The following is a 14780-nucleotide window of genomic DNA, read 5'->3' as shown; positions in this document are numbered from 1 at the left end:
ACCGTCTGAGCCACTCGGCCCGGCAATATAAAATCAAAATCAGGTTTCATGCTAAAGATGTTGACATTTTTGCAATAACTTGCATCCTTGCTTTTGATTTGATAGTTTAAACAGACCACAGGATTTGTTCACTGAATGTCTCTGCTATTAATTACACTCAGAACTAGGTTATTTTGCAGGCAGAGCATGTTTTTTTTCTATAGCCATCTAAAATTAAAATAAATATTGCTACAAATAAATTAGTGCAATATCACATTCGAAAATATCATCCTCTAACTACAATCTGACATGTTTGATTGCCCTCGTACATGACTTTTAGATAAATTGGTACTTAAGACATACTGGCACTAGAACATCTGCAGGAATTTGGAGGAAGGTCCCATTTGTTATGGGATCAGTAGAGCTATAAACGAGCCTAATTTCTTGCTATACTTGCCACCTGTTGTTTTGAAATTTATGAGCTGAGACATGCTCCTTGCGACCACTTTAAAATCTGCTAAGTCTGACAAGCTGACAATATTAATTAAAAATATTAGTATTGCATTAACATATTTTGAAAAGTACCGAGCTCATCTGTAGCAGTATTGTTTAACATCAATACCTCTTGGGTATTGAGATAATATTGAAAGTATGGAGAACCCATCTCCAATTAAAACTTTTGTTCTCAGATTTACTTCAGGGCTATATTAAATTATATTAGTTATAGGAGTGCTAGAATATTTTGTTATTACATTTGTTATTTAGTTTTTCTTGTTAATACCTTCCATAAATTCAGGGGCACGTTATATTCGGGCCAGCATGGTATGTACCTGTTATATGCAGCTGAGGGCTGGCCAGAGTCAAAAAATGATGAAAATCAAATACAGGTGGCAGAAGTGAAACTTCTGACGTGTATGTTACAGGAAACAAAATGAGATAGTGTGGAAAGGGAGAAAATTGGAAAGGTGGAAAAGTTGAGTGATAAAACGGGGGAAAAATAATGTAGATGGTTTGGACATTTTGAACAGATGAATAGATGAAGAATGTCAAAACAAACAATGGAAAATGGAAATAGAAATGAAAAGGAGGAGTGGCTGAAGGATACTGGGTTTATAGTAGGACGACATGTTCAAGGAAAGCATTAAAATAATGGAACGGTCTGGAACATGGTGAAAAGATAACAACAAGGAGAATGACGAAGAGTAGGTTAAGTCTCTCAATTAAATTCGGCTTTGGGAACATTATATGACTGCAGCATATTTTATTTGTTTTTATACAGGGTTATTCACGTAACATGTTACATGGAAATAACTTCTAAACCATTAAATATATCGGCATTCTGTTTTCATATTCGTAAATGGTACCCAGGGTCTTGTAAGATAACGTGCTTCTTAGTCTCAAGGGGTGATTAAAAACCGAGATATTGATACTAACTCCATATTTTAAATGGAACGGCAGAAATTCATACAGCTGGCCTAAAAGTTCAACTGCGTACAAGTTCAAATATGTAAGTATTTTCGAAATCGAACAATTGCTTTTTGAGATATAAATAAGAACAGCATGCGTGGTTTTGCATGCCGCATCTGACGGCGTGAAGTCGGGCGAGGACATATTGACGCGCAAGCAGTTTTCTGGGAGTGAGTTCATTCACAGAACGGATACCAAGCATGTACTGTAAACATAATGTGATGTATCGTAACATACCCTGGGTGTGCAACATTATGGTATGACTGGCAAACACACAACGGGGAAGGGAGATTAAAGTTGTTTTGTTTTGTTTTGTTTTGTTTTGACATCTATGTGTAATAGGTTGCGCTCAGTTTAGCGTCTTTTCCAACGGATGAGAATGGGAAGGATTTGGAAAGGAAGTCGGCCGTGGCCTATCCCAAAGGTACCTATCCGGCATTTGCTGGTGTTGAACATGGGACACCATGAAAATTACTTTCAGGTTGGGCGAAGCAGTACTCGAACCTGCGCTCTCCCGAATGCGCGCTACTAAAGTCGCGCTTGAGCTCCGCGGAGAGTAATGCATATAAAATAAATAAATAATAGTGTTGCTGCCATCTTACCACGATCAGCTCGGAACATCCCATATAATAATTCGAGCTGTTTGTCCCCTAATGTATAACCTATCCCAACCCAAATAATCCAGCATTGGTGACACTGCTCCTTCACCTGAAATAACGCAGCACAAAACGAGGTGCGCTTTGTAACCCCCCCCCCTAAACCCCCCACCCACACCCCCACACCCACACCCCCACCCAAGCAAACGGGGCTAAATGACCACACTGTCAAAGCTCCGGAAATGAAATAACAACAAACAGCCACTCTTCTCCGCAGCCTGTCAAATTTCTTAATTACGCGTAGCGGCTAGCATTCATAGCTGTCACCGCAGTGGTCTGGGTTCAATTCCCGGCCCTGATAAGCAATTTAAATCTGGTTGGAGGGCTGGAACGGGGTACACTCAGCTTCTGAGGCAAAAGGAGAAGAGGTGGTTTCTGGACCCATCTCAGCTATCCTGGAAGTGTTTTTCCGTGGTTTCTCACCGCTACTCCAGGCAAATGTTGGGATGGTTCCTTACATACGACAACGGCCCCCTCCGCCCCAATTCCTCACCTGAATTACAGGTACAGTTACACTACTACAGACACCACAATAACGTAGGTTACCAGACACAGTCTAACAGACATACAGTACACACATACACACACCCAAGCACATGGGGCTACATGACCACAATGTCCAAGCCCCGGAAATGAAATAACAACAACTATTCTTTGTACCCCGTCAAGTGTCTTAATCACGTACGTCTGGAGAGGAACCTGAACAATAAGATGCATTACTGGAAGTGCGACCGTATACGCATTACTGTTCTGGAGTAGACTTAGTGTTTGAAAATGTGGATGTTGTCATTCAATTGGAAATAGTAAGGTAAGGTAGTGTAGCTGCTATTAGAGGGCGTAGGAGGGGAAGGTCTTGTCTGCCCTGTGTCTCATGGGCCTTATGTACAGTACAGTTTTGGAGTACGTCTGGAGTACTTACGTAATGCCCTACACAAACCAAGAGAAACTGGACATGCTTCTCCTGTATGGCAAGTGTGGAAGAAGTTCTAGGAGATCTTCGCAACTGTATGCTGAGAGGTATCCTGCCTGGGTCATCCGACACACGACAATACGACGCCTTTGCCGCAAGTTGTTGCACAACAGACACTGGAATAATAATGTGAAGAGAAACAGGAGCACACCAGCGACAGGGGAAGAGAAGGCAATAGGTGTTCTGGCGGCCGTCGCCCATAACCCACATACTACCTCACACGTAATTGCGTGTGATGCCGGGATAAGCCAGGTAAGTGTCATTTGCATTTTACAGCGACACAAGTTTCATCCCTATCACTTATCTTTGCATCAACAACTTGATGAGTGAAATTATGGAAAACGTGTGGATTTCTGCCGTGTTGTTCTTTTGCGAGTACTGGACGACAGGAACTTCCTGCAGAGACTTCTCTTCACTGATGAAGCGTACGTTCAACAACCATGGACATATCAATCTACGGAATATGCACTACTGGTCTTGTGAGAACCCACACTGGCTCAGGCAGATGGATCATCAGCAGCAATGGGGTGTCAATGTGTGGTGCGGGATAATCGGCGACCATGCAGTAGGGCCATATTTTATTGAAGGTACTTTAACGAGGAACAGATATGCCGAATTTCTATCAGTAGTGTTACCGGTTCTCCTGGAAAACATACCCCTTAACATACGACAGGATATGTGGGTTCAGCACGACGGGTCTCCTGCCCACTATTCGCTTGTGGCCCGGCAAGTCTTAAATGAGATATTCCCCGGTCGATGGATCGGACGTGGAGGCGCCATCAGGTGCCCAGCACGGTCATCTGATTTGACACAGCTGGACCTTTTCCTCTGGGGTACGTGCAAGGACATAGTCTACGCGCAAGCTCCAACACCACCACAGGATCTCATGTGACGTACCATCGCAGCATGTGCTGCAATATCGACAGAAACTCTTCGGTCTGTAACAACCCTCCCTGTCCAGAGTTCGCCTGCCATACACACTTTGCAAACCCATCACATGTGTATGAGGTGCTTATATGCCTGGTATCCATTCTGTGGCTGAGCTCATTCTCAGGAAACTGCCTGCGCGTCAGTATGTCCTTGCCCGACTTCACGCCGTCTGATGGAGCATGCAAAACCGCAAATGTTGTTCTTATTTATATTTCAAAAAGCAATTGTCCGATTTTGAAAATACTTACATATTTGAACTTGTATGCAGTTGAACTTTTAGGCCAGCTGTATGAATTTGTGCCGTTCCATTGAAAAATATGGAGTTAGTATCAATATCTCGGTTATTAATCACCCCATGAGACTAAGTAGCACGTTATTTTACAAGACCCCAGGTACCATTTACGGATATGAAAACAGAATGCCAATATCTTTAATGGTTTAGAAGTTATTTCCGTGTAACATGTTAGGTGAATAAACCTGTATTTGCCTTCATGCAAGTTGTAAGGTGTTAAATGAAAGAAATTATGTATCAGTTAATTTGTAAGAGGTCTGCTTTTTGTATCAAAGAATTTTACCGGTACACAAAATTCAAACTGGAAATTTTAGCTAATGATAACGTCCAGTTAACCATCATCATTTGAGATACAGAGGTGCTGGAATTTTGTCTCGCAGAATTTCTTTATGTGCTGGTATATCCCCTGACACCACGCTAACATAACTGAGTACCTTGAAATACCATTGAACTGAGTCAGGACTGAACCCACCAACCTGACCTTAGGTAACCAGAGCTCTTCAGTCAAAGCCACTTACCCTAGCAGATCAACCAAGCATGATGGTAACCAGACAGTGATATCATTGAAGCATTTGGTAAACAGTTTAAAACCGTTTCACTGAAGTTTGGCACTAAACATGAGTAGGTTACATCCTATTTGGGTATATTTTAACAGTTATAGTTCCAGCAACAAGCAGGACTGAAACAGAGCGTTAAAAGTAACAAGCTTTATTGACTTGAAATCAAGTAAAGAGTGTTTAAGCTGTCCGCTTATTCAATACAATATAATTTATTAGATCTAGGGCATGTTTCTTCCCCTAACGGACATCATCAGCTAGAATATTTCACAAAATACATCAGATATAAAATCACATTAATAGATTGGCAAGACATAAATTAAAACAGACAATCATACACAAGGACATTTAAAATAAAATAGTTGCAAACATGATTAAAGTTCTAAGTCATGTTGTCAATAATATTGATTATTCATTTAGCTAAAAGTTTTAATGTGGAACAGTGGACTTTTATAATTTAAGAACATTGTATATTTAACATATGCACATAATAGTAATGTTAAGTTTTAATTCTCATATCATTTAACGTAGACGATTTCTTAAGCCAGTACAACGAATATTCGCAAACTGGCAATGTTTTACCCACTGCGTGACATTCTTACAGTGATGTTTTAATTACATGTTATGTTGGTCAGCTGAAGATGACCTCCACAAGGTCGAAACTGGTACTGTAAAATAATAACATATAAATAAAGTATTGATTAGGTAGAAGCTTCAAAACTTCATATTTGTGAACATTAAAATCAATACAGAAATGAAACTTATAGATTGTGATACCTTAAAACACAGTTGAAACAGATGACTGCTGACAACATGTTCGTTCAACACAACACGTGGTCACAAGTATACTCCTCTTAAACCATAACTCCAACTAAACAGTAACTAACTCTACCATCAAGACCACCTCTTTATATGTGTGCCTGGCCAGGCTACTAGAAGGATACATTTTCTCATAAATTCTAGTGCGCTTAAGGCCCACATATTAATGTACAGAATATTCTACCAAGTTCTTGTCTACCCAGTACCATTCTGGATGTTACAGTGTGTTTCACAATTCTGTAGTGGATCACAAATCATTAATACAGGAAAGAACAAATTATATAATATTAATTACATGTTCTTACATTAACTAAACTCATAAATATCTTCTTCTTTCTTCTTAATTTGCTACTGCTTTTCCCCACAACGGTGGGGTCGCGGGTGCGAACCGTGTCGCACAAGTGGATTTGGCCCTGTTTTACGGCCGGACGCCCTTCCTGGCGCCAACCCTATATGGAGGGATGTAATCACTACTGCATGTTTCTGTGGTGGTTGGTAGTGTAGTGTGTTGTCTGAATATGATGAGTAGAGTGTTGGGACGGACACAACACGCCCATTCCCCGAGCCAGCAGAATTAATCAGAAGCGATTAAAATCCCCGACCCGGCCAGGAATCGAAACTGGGACCCTCTGAACCAAAGGCCAGTATGCTGACCATTCAGCCGAGTCGGACAAACTCATATAAATATCTATACACAGCAAATGTTTCATGACATAACCTCACAAATAATGCAATCGTAAGCTAATAATGATACTAATAAGTGGATGTACATCACAAGTCATAATAATATTAATAATAATCATCATAATCGTAAAATAATAATAATAAAAATTCGGGCTCGATACTTGCATTATCTACCCATGGGTGAGAGAATATTGTTTTCAAGTTTATCACACTTGCGTCAGGTCTCACCTGCATCCTGCATGATGTGGACCATTGGTTCTCCTCGCCTAGAGAAAACAATTTTTCTTTTTGCAAGTTGCTTTACATCGCACTGACACAGATAGGTCTTATGGCAACGATGGGACAGAAAAGGGCTAGGAGTGGTTAGGAAGCGGCCGTAGCCTTATTTAAGATACAGCCCCAGCATTTGCCTGGTGTGAAAATGCGAAACTACGGAAAACCATCCTCAGGGCTGGCGACAGTGGAGTTCGAACCCACTCTCTCCCGAATACTGGATACTAGCTGCACTGAAGCGACTGCAGCTATCGAGCTCAGTAAAAACATATTTGTAATCATTCAGACCATGAAAGATTACAGGATCGCAACCATCCTGATGTGCTAATGAAATTTGACTCTACTATATACATAAACTGAGAAAAATAAAAATTTGTAACCAACATAATTAGAAATCCATCCTTCCATAAAGAAGAGTTATTTGACTGGAAGTTGCTGGGGAATGTGATCACTGATAACAGCATTTGGAGAAATTAATTCAGACATCAACAGACAGTGAATTCAAAGGAACAGTAATCATAGCACAACTCACCTCTGGAACCATCCATTTCAAAAGCCTGCCCAAGGGAAAGGAATGCTTGACCTATCTTCTGATATTCTCTTTTATACGGACCTTGGTGCTTTTTAGTTTGATCAATGCCTGTCGCCATTAAGTTTTTCACAGCATTATCCATCCCATGAATAAACTTTGAAAACATATCAGTCTCTTGCTCCCTAAAATAAAAGACAAACAACAAACCTAAATTACCAGCAAATGAAGATTGAATCACTATTTCATGGGAGATTACATTAGTTGCTGATCTTGTGAATGGTAAGAACAGGATGAGTATGGAAGAAAGTACAAAAAGAAATATTTACTTCTTAATAAAAGAAATCAGATTCAAAACATCCAAGTGATATACATACAAGCCTACCAGGTACAACCCCATAAAGCAGCCCAACGGTACAAATAAAATTTAACTGTTCCATCAACCAAAATACATTGCAAATAGCCATAAATAATAATTTAATAAATACTTCAGAAAGATATTTGCAGTGGTGTCTCAACAGCGCACCAATCGTAAACATCTTGGAGAGGTGTGCAATCACAAATGATTAGCGCAATGCCACATTGGGACAAAATGCTGGCAATTTCACAATTGGAAAAGCCTAAAGAGCCAGAATAGTTAAATAACTACTATTAGAGTTAATTTTGCTGGTTCTGAGGATGATAGCTTAACAACTGAAACACACAAACACATCTTGCCCCCACCACAACGTAAGATAATGTAGTGTTCGAAACTGAGTTATACGTACATCAATCAATCAATACTGATCTGCATTAAGGGTAGTTGCCCAGGTGGCAGATTCCCTATCTCTTGTTTTCCTAGCCTTTTCCTAACTGATTTCAAAGAAATTGGAAATTTATTGAACATCTCCCCTGGTAAGTTATTCCAATCCCTAACTCCCCTTCCTATAAATGAATATTTGCCCCAGTTTGTCCTCTTGAATTCCAACTTTATCTTCATATTGCGATCTTTCCCACTTTTATAAACGCCACTCAAACTTATTCGTCTACTAACGTCATTCCACGCCATCTCTCCGCTGACAGCTCGGAACATACCACTTATATCACAAATATTATTGTAATATTTATAGATCCACCTTTTCAATACAATACAATCCACTATTTCATGTGGTTAAAATTTATACATAATACATAAAAGTCATAGGTACATGTTTCAACCTTTTTTTTTTTTTTTTTTTTTACGGGCATCATCAGCCTATATCAATCTTGAAAATTACTGGATACGTGATCTTTCTAATCTTATAAACTATAGAGTAAAATGTTGGACAATGATCTCATAAAATGTTGTACTATAACATCTAAAACAGGGGTATTGCACAGAAAGTATGTTAAAAAAATACTGTGAATTAACTGCTTTTAAAGATTGTAACATAGTTAATCATGAATATTTGAGTGTTTAAAACCAAAATGGATCCTCTCCGTATACATCATTAGGACTGCGATGACCTTGAGTGTAAAAGCACAATCATCCAAGGGGAGATGTTTACTCTATTCCCATAGCATGAGTTCAAGTTTATAGTAAAATCAATGTCAGTTATTTAAAATAGAAGTGTGCACGTATCAAATGTATTAAAATATGTAAGGTTGATTTATCAGACAGTCGTAGACGTTGCTCATGATAGAATGTAAAACTCGATCATTTCTTCAAACAAATGTTTCAACAGGGTTAATAACACCCACTTGACCGTCTTTTGGATCCAACTGATTACCGTACTAACATAACTATACACTGACATCAGCTAGCTTTGACACAACATTCTATCATTAGCAATGTCTCCACAAGAAGTCTCATCTTCTTTTCTACGACTCTCTGATAAATCAACCGTACATATTTTAATACATTTGATACGTGCACACTTCTATTTTAAATAACTGACATTGATTTTACCATAAACTTGAACTCATGCTACGGGAATCGAGTAAACATCCCCCCTTTGATGATTGTGCTTTTACAATCAAGGTCATCACAGTCCTAATGATGTATAAGAAGAGGATCCATTTTGGTTTTAAACGTTCAAATATTCATGATTAACTACGTTATAATCTTTAAAAACAGTTAATTCACAGTATTTTTTAACATACTTTCTGTGCAATACCCCTGTTTTAGATGTTATAGTACAACATTTTTGAGATTATTGTCCGACATTTTACTCTATAGTTTATAAGATTAGAAAGATCATGTATCCATTAATTTTTAAGATTGATATAGGCTGATGATACCTGTAAAAAAAGGGTGAAACATGTACCTATGACTTATGTATCATGTATAAATTTTAACCACATGAAATAGTGGATTGTATTGTATTGAAAAGGTGGATCTATAAATATTATAATAATATTTGTGATATACATCATCTTCAATACGGAACAAAAATGAGAATAGTTACTTGTAACATACCACTTAGTCGAGCAGCTCGTCTTCTTTCTCCCAATTCTTCCCAGCCCAAACTTTGCAACATTTTTGTAACGCTACTCTTTTGTCGGAAATCACCCAGAACAAATCGGGCTGCTTTTCTTTGGATTTTTTCCAGTTCTTGAATCAGGTAATTCTGGTGAGCGTCCCATACGCTGGAACCATACTCTAGTTAGGATCTTACCAGAGACTTATATGCCCTCTCCTTTACATCCTTACTACAACCCCTAAACACCCTCATAACCATGTGCAGAGGTACCCTTTATTTACAATCCCAGATATGTGATTACCCCAATGAAGATCTTTCCTTATATTAACACCTAGATACTTACAATAATCCCCAAAAGGAACTTTCACCCCATCAACACAGTAATTAAAACTGAGAGGACTTTTCCTATTTGTGAAACTCACAACCTGACTTTTAACCCCGTTTATCAACATACCATTGCCTGCTGTCCATCTCAACATTATCAAGGTCACGTTACAGTTGCTCACAATCTTGTAACTTATTTATTACTCTATACAGAATAACATCATCCGCAAAAAGCCTTACCTCTGATTCCACTCCTTTACTCACAGAGCAAATCTTATGTATAACTAAGAATTACTTACAAATCAGGTTTAGATATTACACCATACCATTATTAAAATAATTTTGTCTGTTTTGGGGAATAAAATTTCAAAGATATACGTTAATAATATAATTTGTACTTTAATATATCAGCACAGCGTGTAGAACAGAAAGTATGCACAGTTCTTCTCGCGCCCATACACTTGCCATTGTCTGCGACAGGCACTGCAGTATCTAGAATAAACTGTGGCATGACAGTCACTAGATGCTGATGCAGCACCTCTTATTACGGACCAAAGTTCAGTTTATTTTTACGTTCGTGAATCTGTGAATGTTCATAAGACATTCCCCTGACTGAAAAGAATGCTTCAGACCTCCACACAGAATGAAATGAAGGCAATCCGAAGGTCATTGCTTATTGTTTATGCATTTTGAGCAGCCAAATCTAATTATGAATGTCAGCTCACCACTCAAAAACCTCCAGATTTGCTAATAATAATAATAATAATAATAATAATAATAATAATAATAATAATAATAATAATAATAATAATAATAATAATAATAATGAAGAATAAATTTTACCTCTACAACCCCCTTCAAAAAGGCTAGATTTGGTGAGATACCACTCACTTTCACAATACTAGGTATGGTGCCTTGGCAGTATAATGATTTTCTGTAGTTTGCTCTTTTGTTGTTAGTCAGAAGGTATTTTAATGAATTTCTATACTCTTTGAGTGCAGTCTGTTAGGCCCCTTTAAACAACAAGCATCATCATCATCAGTGAGTGCAGTCCGATTGCTGTGACGGAGACATGCCTTACTGTCTTTAAATGTGTTGTGTGTCCGTTACAAGGACAATTAATGTGTGAAGGGAAGAGTTACAAGAAAAAAAAAGAAACTGGGCTAATCAGTTACCTGAGAAATATTTTATTCAATTACAAATTACTTTTTCAACACAGAATCAATAAAACTACAATTGCAAATACAATTACTTTACAGAACACTAGTCTTAAGAAAACACTTTTTTTTCTTTTTTTTCTTTTTTCGGATGAAGCTGTAACAATAACGAAGCTTGCCAGGAAAAGATATTATTAATTTTGTGTGGGTTCTTTTTAGTATGCAGACATTAAGTGTCTGTCATCACTAGGTGAGACTAAACACAAGAGCATAGAACTTTCAAAATAATCAAATCATTTGCCATTTACTTTACAAATAAAAATAACTGGTTCTTATGGCTAAATTTCTAACTGTTTGGGTGAATACATCTGTGTATTTATTGAAAAGGCCCCCTACAGGAGCACCTGGGTTTGATTTTAAGAACATCGCTGGGATAAGTATGATCTGCCTGGAAGTACTGGAGAGGTAAGAAAGTACTTCAACCAGAAGTGGTGAAGTTATTAGTTCTACTGTAGTCAAACTGAAAAGTTATCTTCATCATTTAGTTTTTCCTGCTTCTGCCTCTGATGTATATTAATTACCAGAAAGTAATGATTAAAATTTTATTTCAAGAAGTAAATTACACATAAAAACACTTCTTGTAAAATGTAATGATTACAAGTAAAAGTTCCTAATAATTTAATTGTTACAAGTAATCTCATTACTTTTACTCAATTCCTTTGCAACTCTAATGATGAGGTAACGCATTTCATTATACAACCCAAAATGAGCAAAATGCTTTTGAAGTGTCCCATAAGGACAGAAATCTCACTGTGTGATGATCTTTTTTCATGGCAAGCACATCATTAAGGCTGATAAATTTGTGATTAACAGCAGAGATGGAACTTACACGACTGAGATGGCTGTCATCATCCATAAGGATGAGGAACACGATAAAATGTAACGACTAGCTTATGGTGAGGGTGAGTACCAAGAATGAATCCACAGTAATGCAGTGTGTATACTATCATGTTTTCTACACAGTAGGAGTAGAAGTGGAACTGGAGTCGAAATTCTTGCAGTGAAGTGAATATCTCAGAAATTTTCCACAATACTTTCACTTTAAAAAGTAATTTAGACTTAAAACAATCTTAAAAGTCCATTAAAACTCTAGGTTATTGTTTTGAAAATATATAAAAAAAAAAAGGCTCCCCACTGTTTAAAAACGGCTTGCACTTGTTGGCCCATCCTTGATCGTTGCCACTGTACACTGGATTTTTATTTTTTCCATGTCTAGAGCTGAATTTAATATCTTACAATTTGCTTATGTATATATATTACACAGGATAAAGAAATTACCTACGGTGGTACACAAGAAAGGCCGTACGTTTGTACAAATATTGCTCGCAAACGGTATCTTCCTTTTAGTAGCATCTTACATTGTGGAGCGCAGCTAGCGCCGCTCTGCGGCATATCCACTGAAACAGGTGAAATGATCACACTTTCTCTTCTATATGCTACGGTATCTGGTTTGTAACATTATTAATGAATACACTGACAATGAAACATAACAGAAATTGCTAAACCTTTACCTTTAATATTAATCACAACCTCTCACCTTAAACTTCTTTTCACTTAAACAAGGAAACTCATAATATTACCGACACTGCAAAAAATGGTTGTGGTGTCGGTTACTGGAGTCATGTCCCAGTTCGTGGACCATGGACAACTGCTGAGTGAACTAGTATGTGGTCCTAAGTGTCGGGATATCAGTTGCTATGGAATGGGAGTGGGCATCTCAGACATACTCTGAGTCATGGTCCTACTTGTGCTCAGGAGGCTAGGACTATACAATCCCCCGGTGATCCATAACCCGTTAAGAGGATATATCCTCACTTGAACTATGTGTGCGTTTATTAATTTTTTTCCTACAAGTTGCTTTACGTCACACCGACACAGATAGGTCTTTGCATATTACAAAATTTATTATTTGATCCATATTGAGGTTCAATAATTATGGAGAATTTAAGAGTCTTTGAGAGTCCACCTACTCAATACAAAATACACTTTATTGATTTATTTATTAAGGGGAGGTGGTACACCAATAAGGGACAAAAAATATATTTTTTTGTTTTGTTTTGTACAAATTTTAATTATTTGAAGTATGATGAATAGGATTTCAGTAGTTTTAATAATGAAAGTCGTTTCTAACGGCTCATATCGCACTTGAATGTAAAGTTGACACTTGAGGTTATGCCCACCTATTCAACAAGGTACACCTATTTTTGAAATAAAGTCCGTAATTTCAAACTCTGCGGTATAGCAGTGCGATCTGGTGGCGCATTTTTGTTTCTACAGTGCGTAGCAAATGTTTCCACTAGCCAATTGTTTGTTTGGCCATGTTTGGTGATGTTTAATGAAACCACATGAGTTTGTTATGGTAGTGAATCGAACATACTTTTGGAATGCCCTCCATCTAATAGAATTTTTAGGAAACGTACTGGAATAGGTGGAAAGAAAGGACGTGGGCCAATATGTGAAATAGTTGATAATCAGAAGGCTTGTAGTGAAAATGGGATCTGTAGTGAACAAAGTATTTCTAGGCCTAGGACAGAGAAAGTGAAATCTGTCTGCAGATGAACAGAGGTAGAAAATCTCGAGGATGATGAAATTAGACAGAAGTACATGGATATGATTAGTGAAAAGTTCCAAACAATGGACAGTAAGCAGGTTCAGAATATAGAAAGAGAATGGGTGACATACACAGATACTGTAATAGAAACAGCAACCGAATGCCTAGGAACAACTGTGTGTAAGGATGGGAAAACTACATTTTGGTGGAATTATGAAGTGAGAGCAGCTTATAAACGTAAAGAGAGTGCTTATCAGAAATGGCTCCAAACAAGGGCTGATGCAGACAGGGAATTGTATGTAGATGAAAGAAACATAGCAAAATAAACAGTTGTTGAATCCAAAAAGATCTCATGGGAAGATTTTGGTAATAATCTGGAAAGGCTAGGTCATGCAACATGGAAACCCTTCAGGACAGTAATAAAGAATATAAGGAAGGGAGGGGAAAAAGGAAATGAATAGTGTTTTGGGTATATCAGGTGAACTCATAATACTGGGTGACCCAAAAGTCCGTTAACATTTGACAAGGCAATACTTCATGGAATATTCGAGGTAGAGAGACAATTGACAAACATGATTGGCATGATGTGGGGTTTTATTGACACCAAAATAAAATGAATAAAGCTTCACTAACAGAGCCTTTTCTGGTAACGTCAACATGCCGTGATAGCAGGCGCATCTGACATCCTCACTCATGTCAGTTCTTTTTTTTTTACCATACACAGGTCTCAGGCTGCATCACTGATGTGTTGCTGTCCAGCACCATCTGTTGGCCTGTTTATGCACTCGGTGTCAATAAAACCCCATGTCATCTCAAGCATGTGTGGGCATTTGTACCTGACATGTTGCTGTCCAGTGCCATTTGCTGGTAATTTTGTTTACTTCCCTCTTTGTTTACCTCTCTATCTCCAATATTCAGTGAAGTATTGCCTTGTCAACTGTTAAACTTTTGGGTCAACATGTAGATTCCAGGGAATCACTAGACAGGTGGAAGGAATATTCTGAACATTTTATGAAGCTGTGAGCTTGCATTCAGAAGATAGTGGGTTCGAACCCCACAGTCGACAGCCCTGGCTTCCCTTGGTTTCCCAT

General features: G+C 38.0%; 1 protein-coding gene across 5 annotated transcripts in view; it reads right to left on the bottom strand.

The window, feature by feature from the left end:
- Window positions 1-14780, bottom strand: part of SH3PX1 (sorting nexin 33-like protein SH3PX1) — a 328612-nt gene that overhangs the window by 71230 nt on the left and 242602 nt on the right. For all 5 annotated transcript variants that reach the window (XM_067141233.2, XM_067141236.2, XM_067141234.2 and 2 more), the window contains exon 9: window positions 7160-7341. In XM_067141233.2, the coding sequence (XP_066997334.2) occupies window positions 7160-7341 (182 nt within the window). The remainder of the gene's footprint in view (window positions 1-7159; window positions 7342-14780) is intronic.

The sequence above is a fragment of the Anabrus simplex genome, chromosome 2 (genome assembly GCF_040414725.1).
Source record: "Anabrus simplex isolate iqAnaSimp1 chromosome 2, ASM4041472v1, whole genome shotgun sequence".
Taxonomy (NCBI): Eukaryota; Metazoa; Arthropoda; class Insecta; order Orthoptera; family Tettigoniidae; genus Anabrus; species Anabrus simplex.
This window is presented reverse-complemented; position numbering and strand designations above follow the sequence as displayed.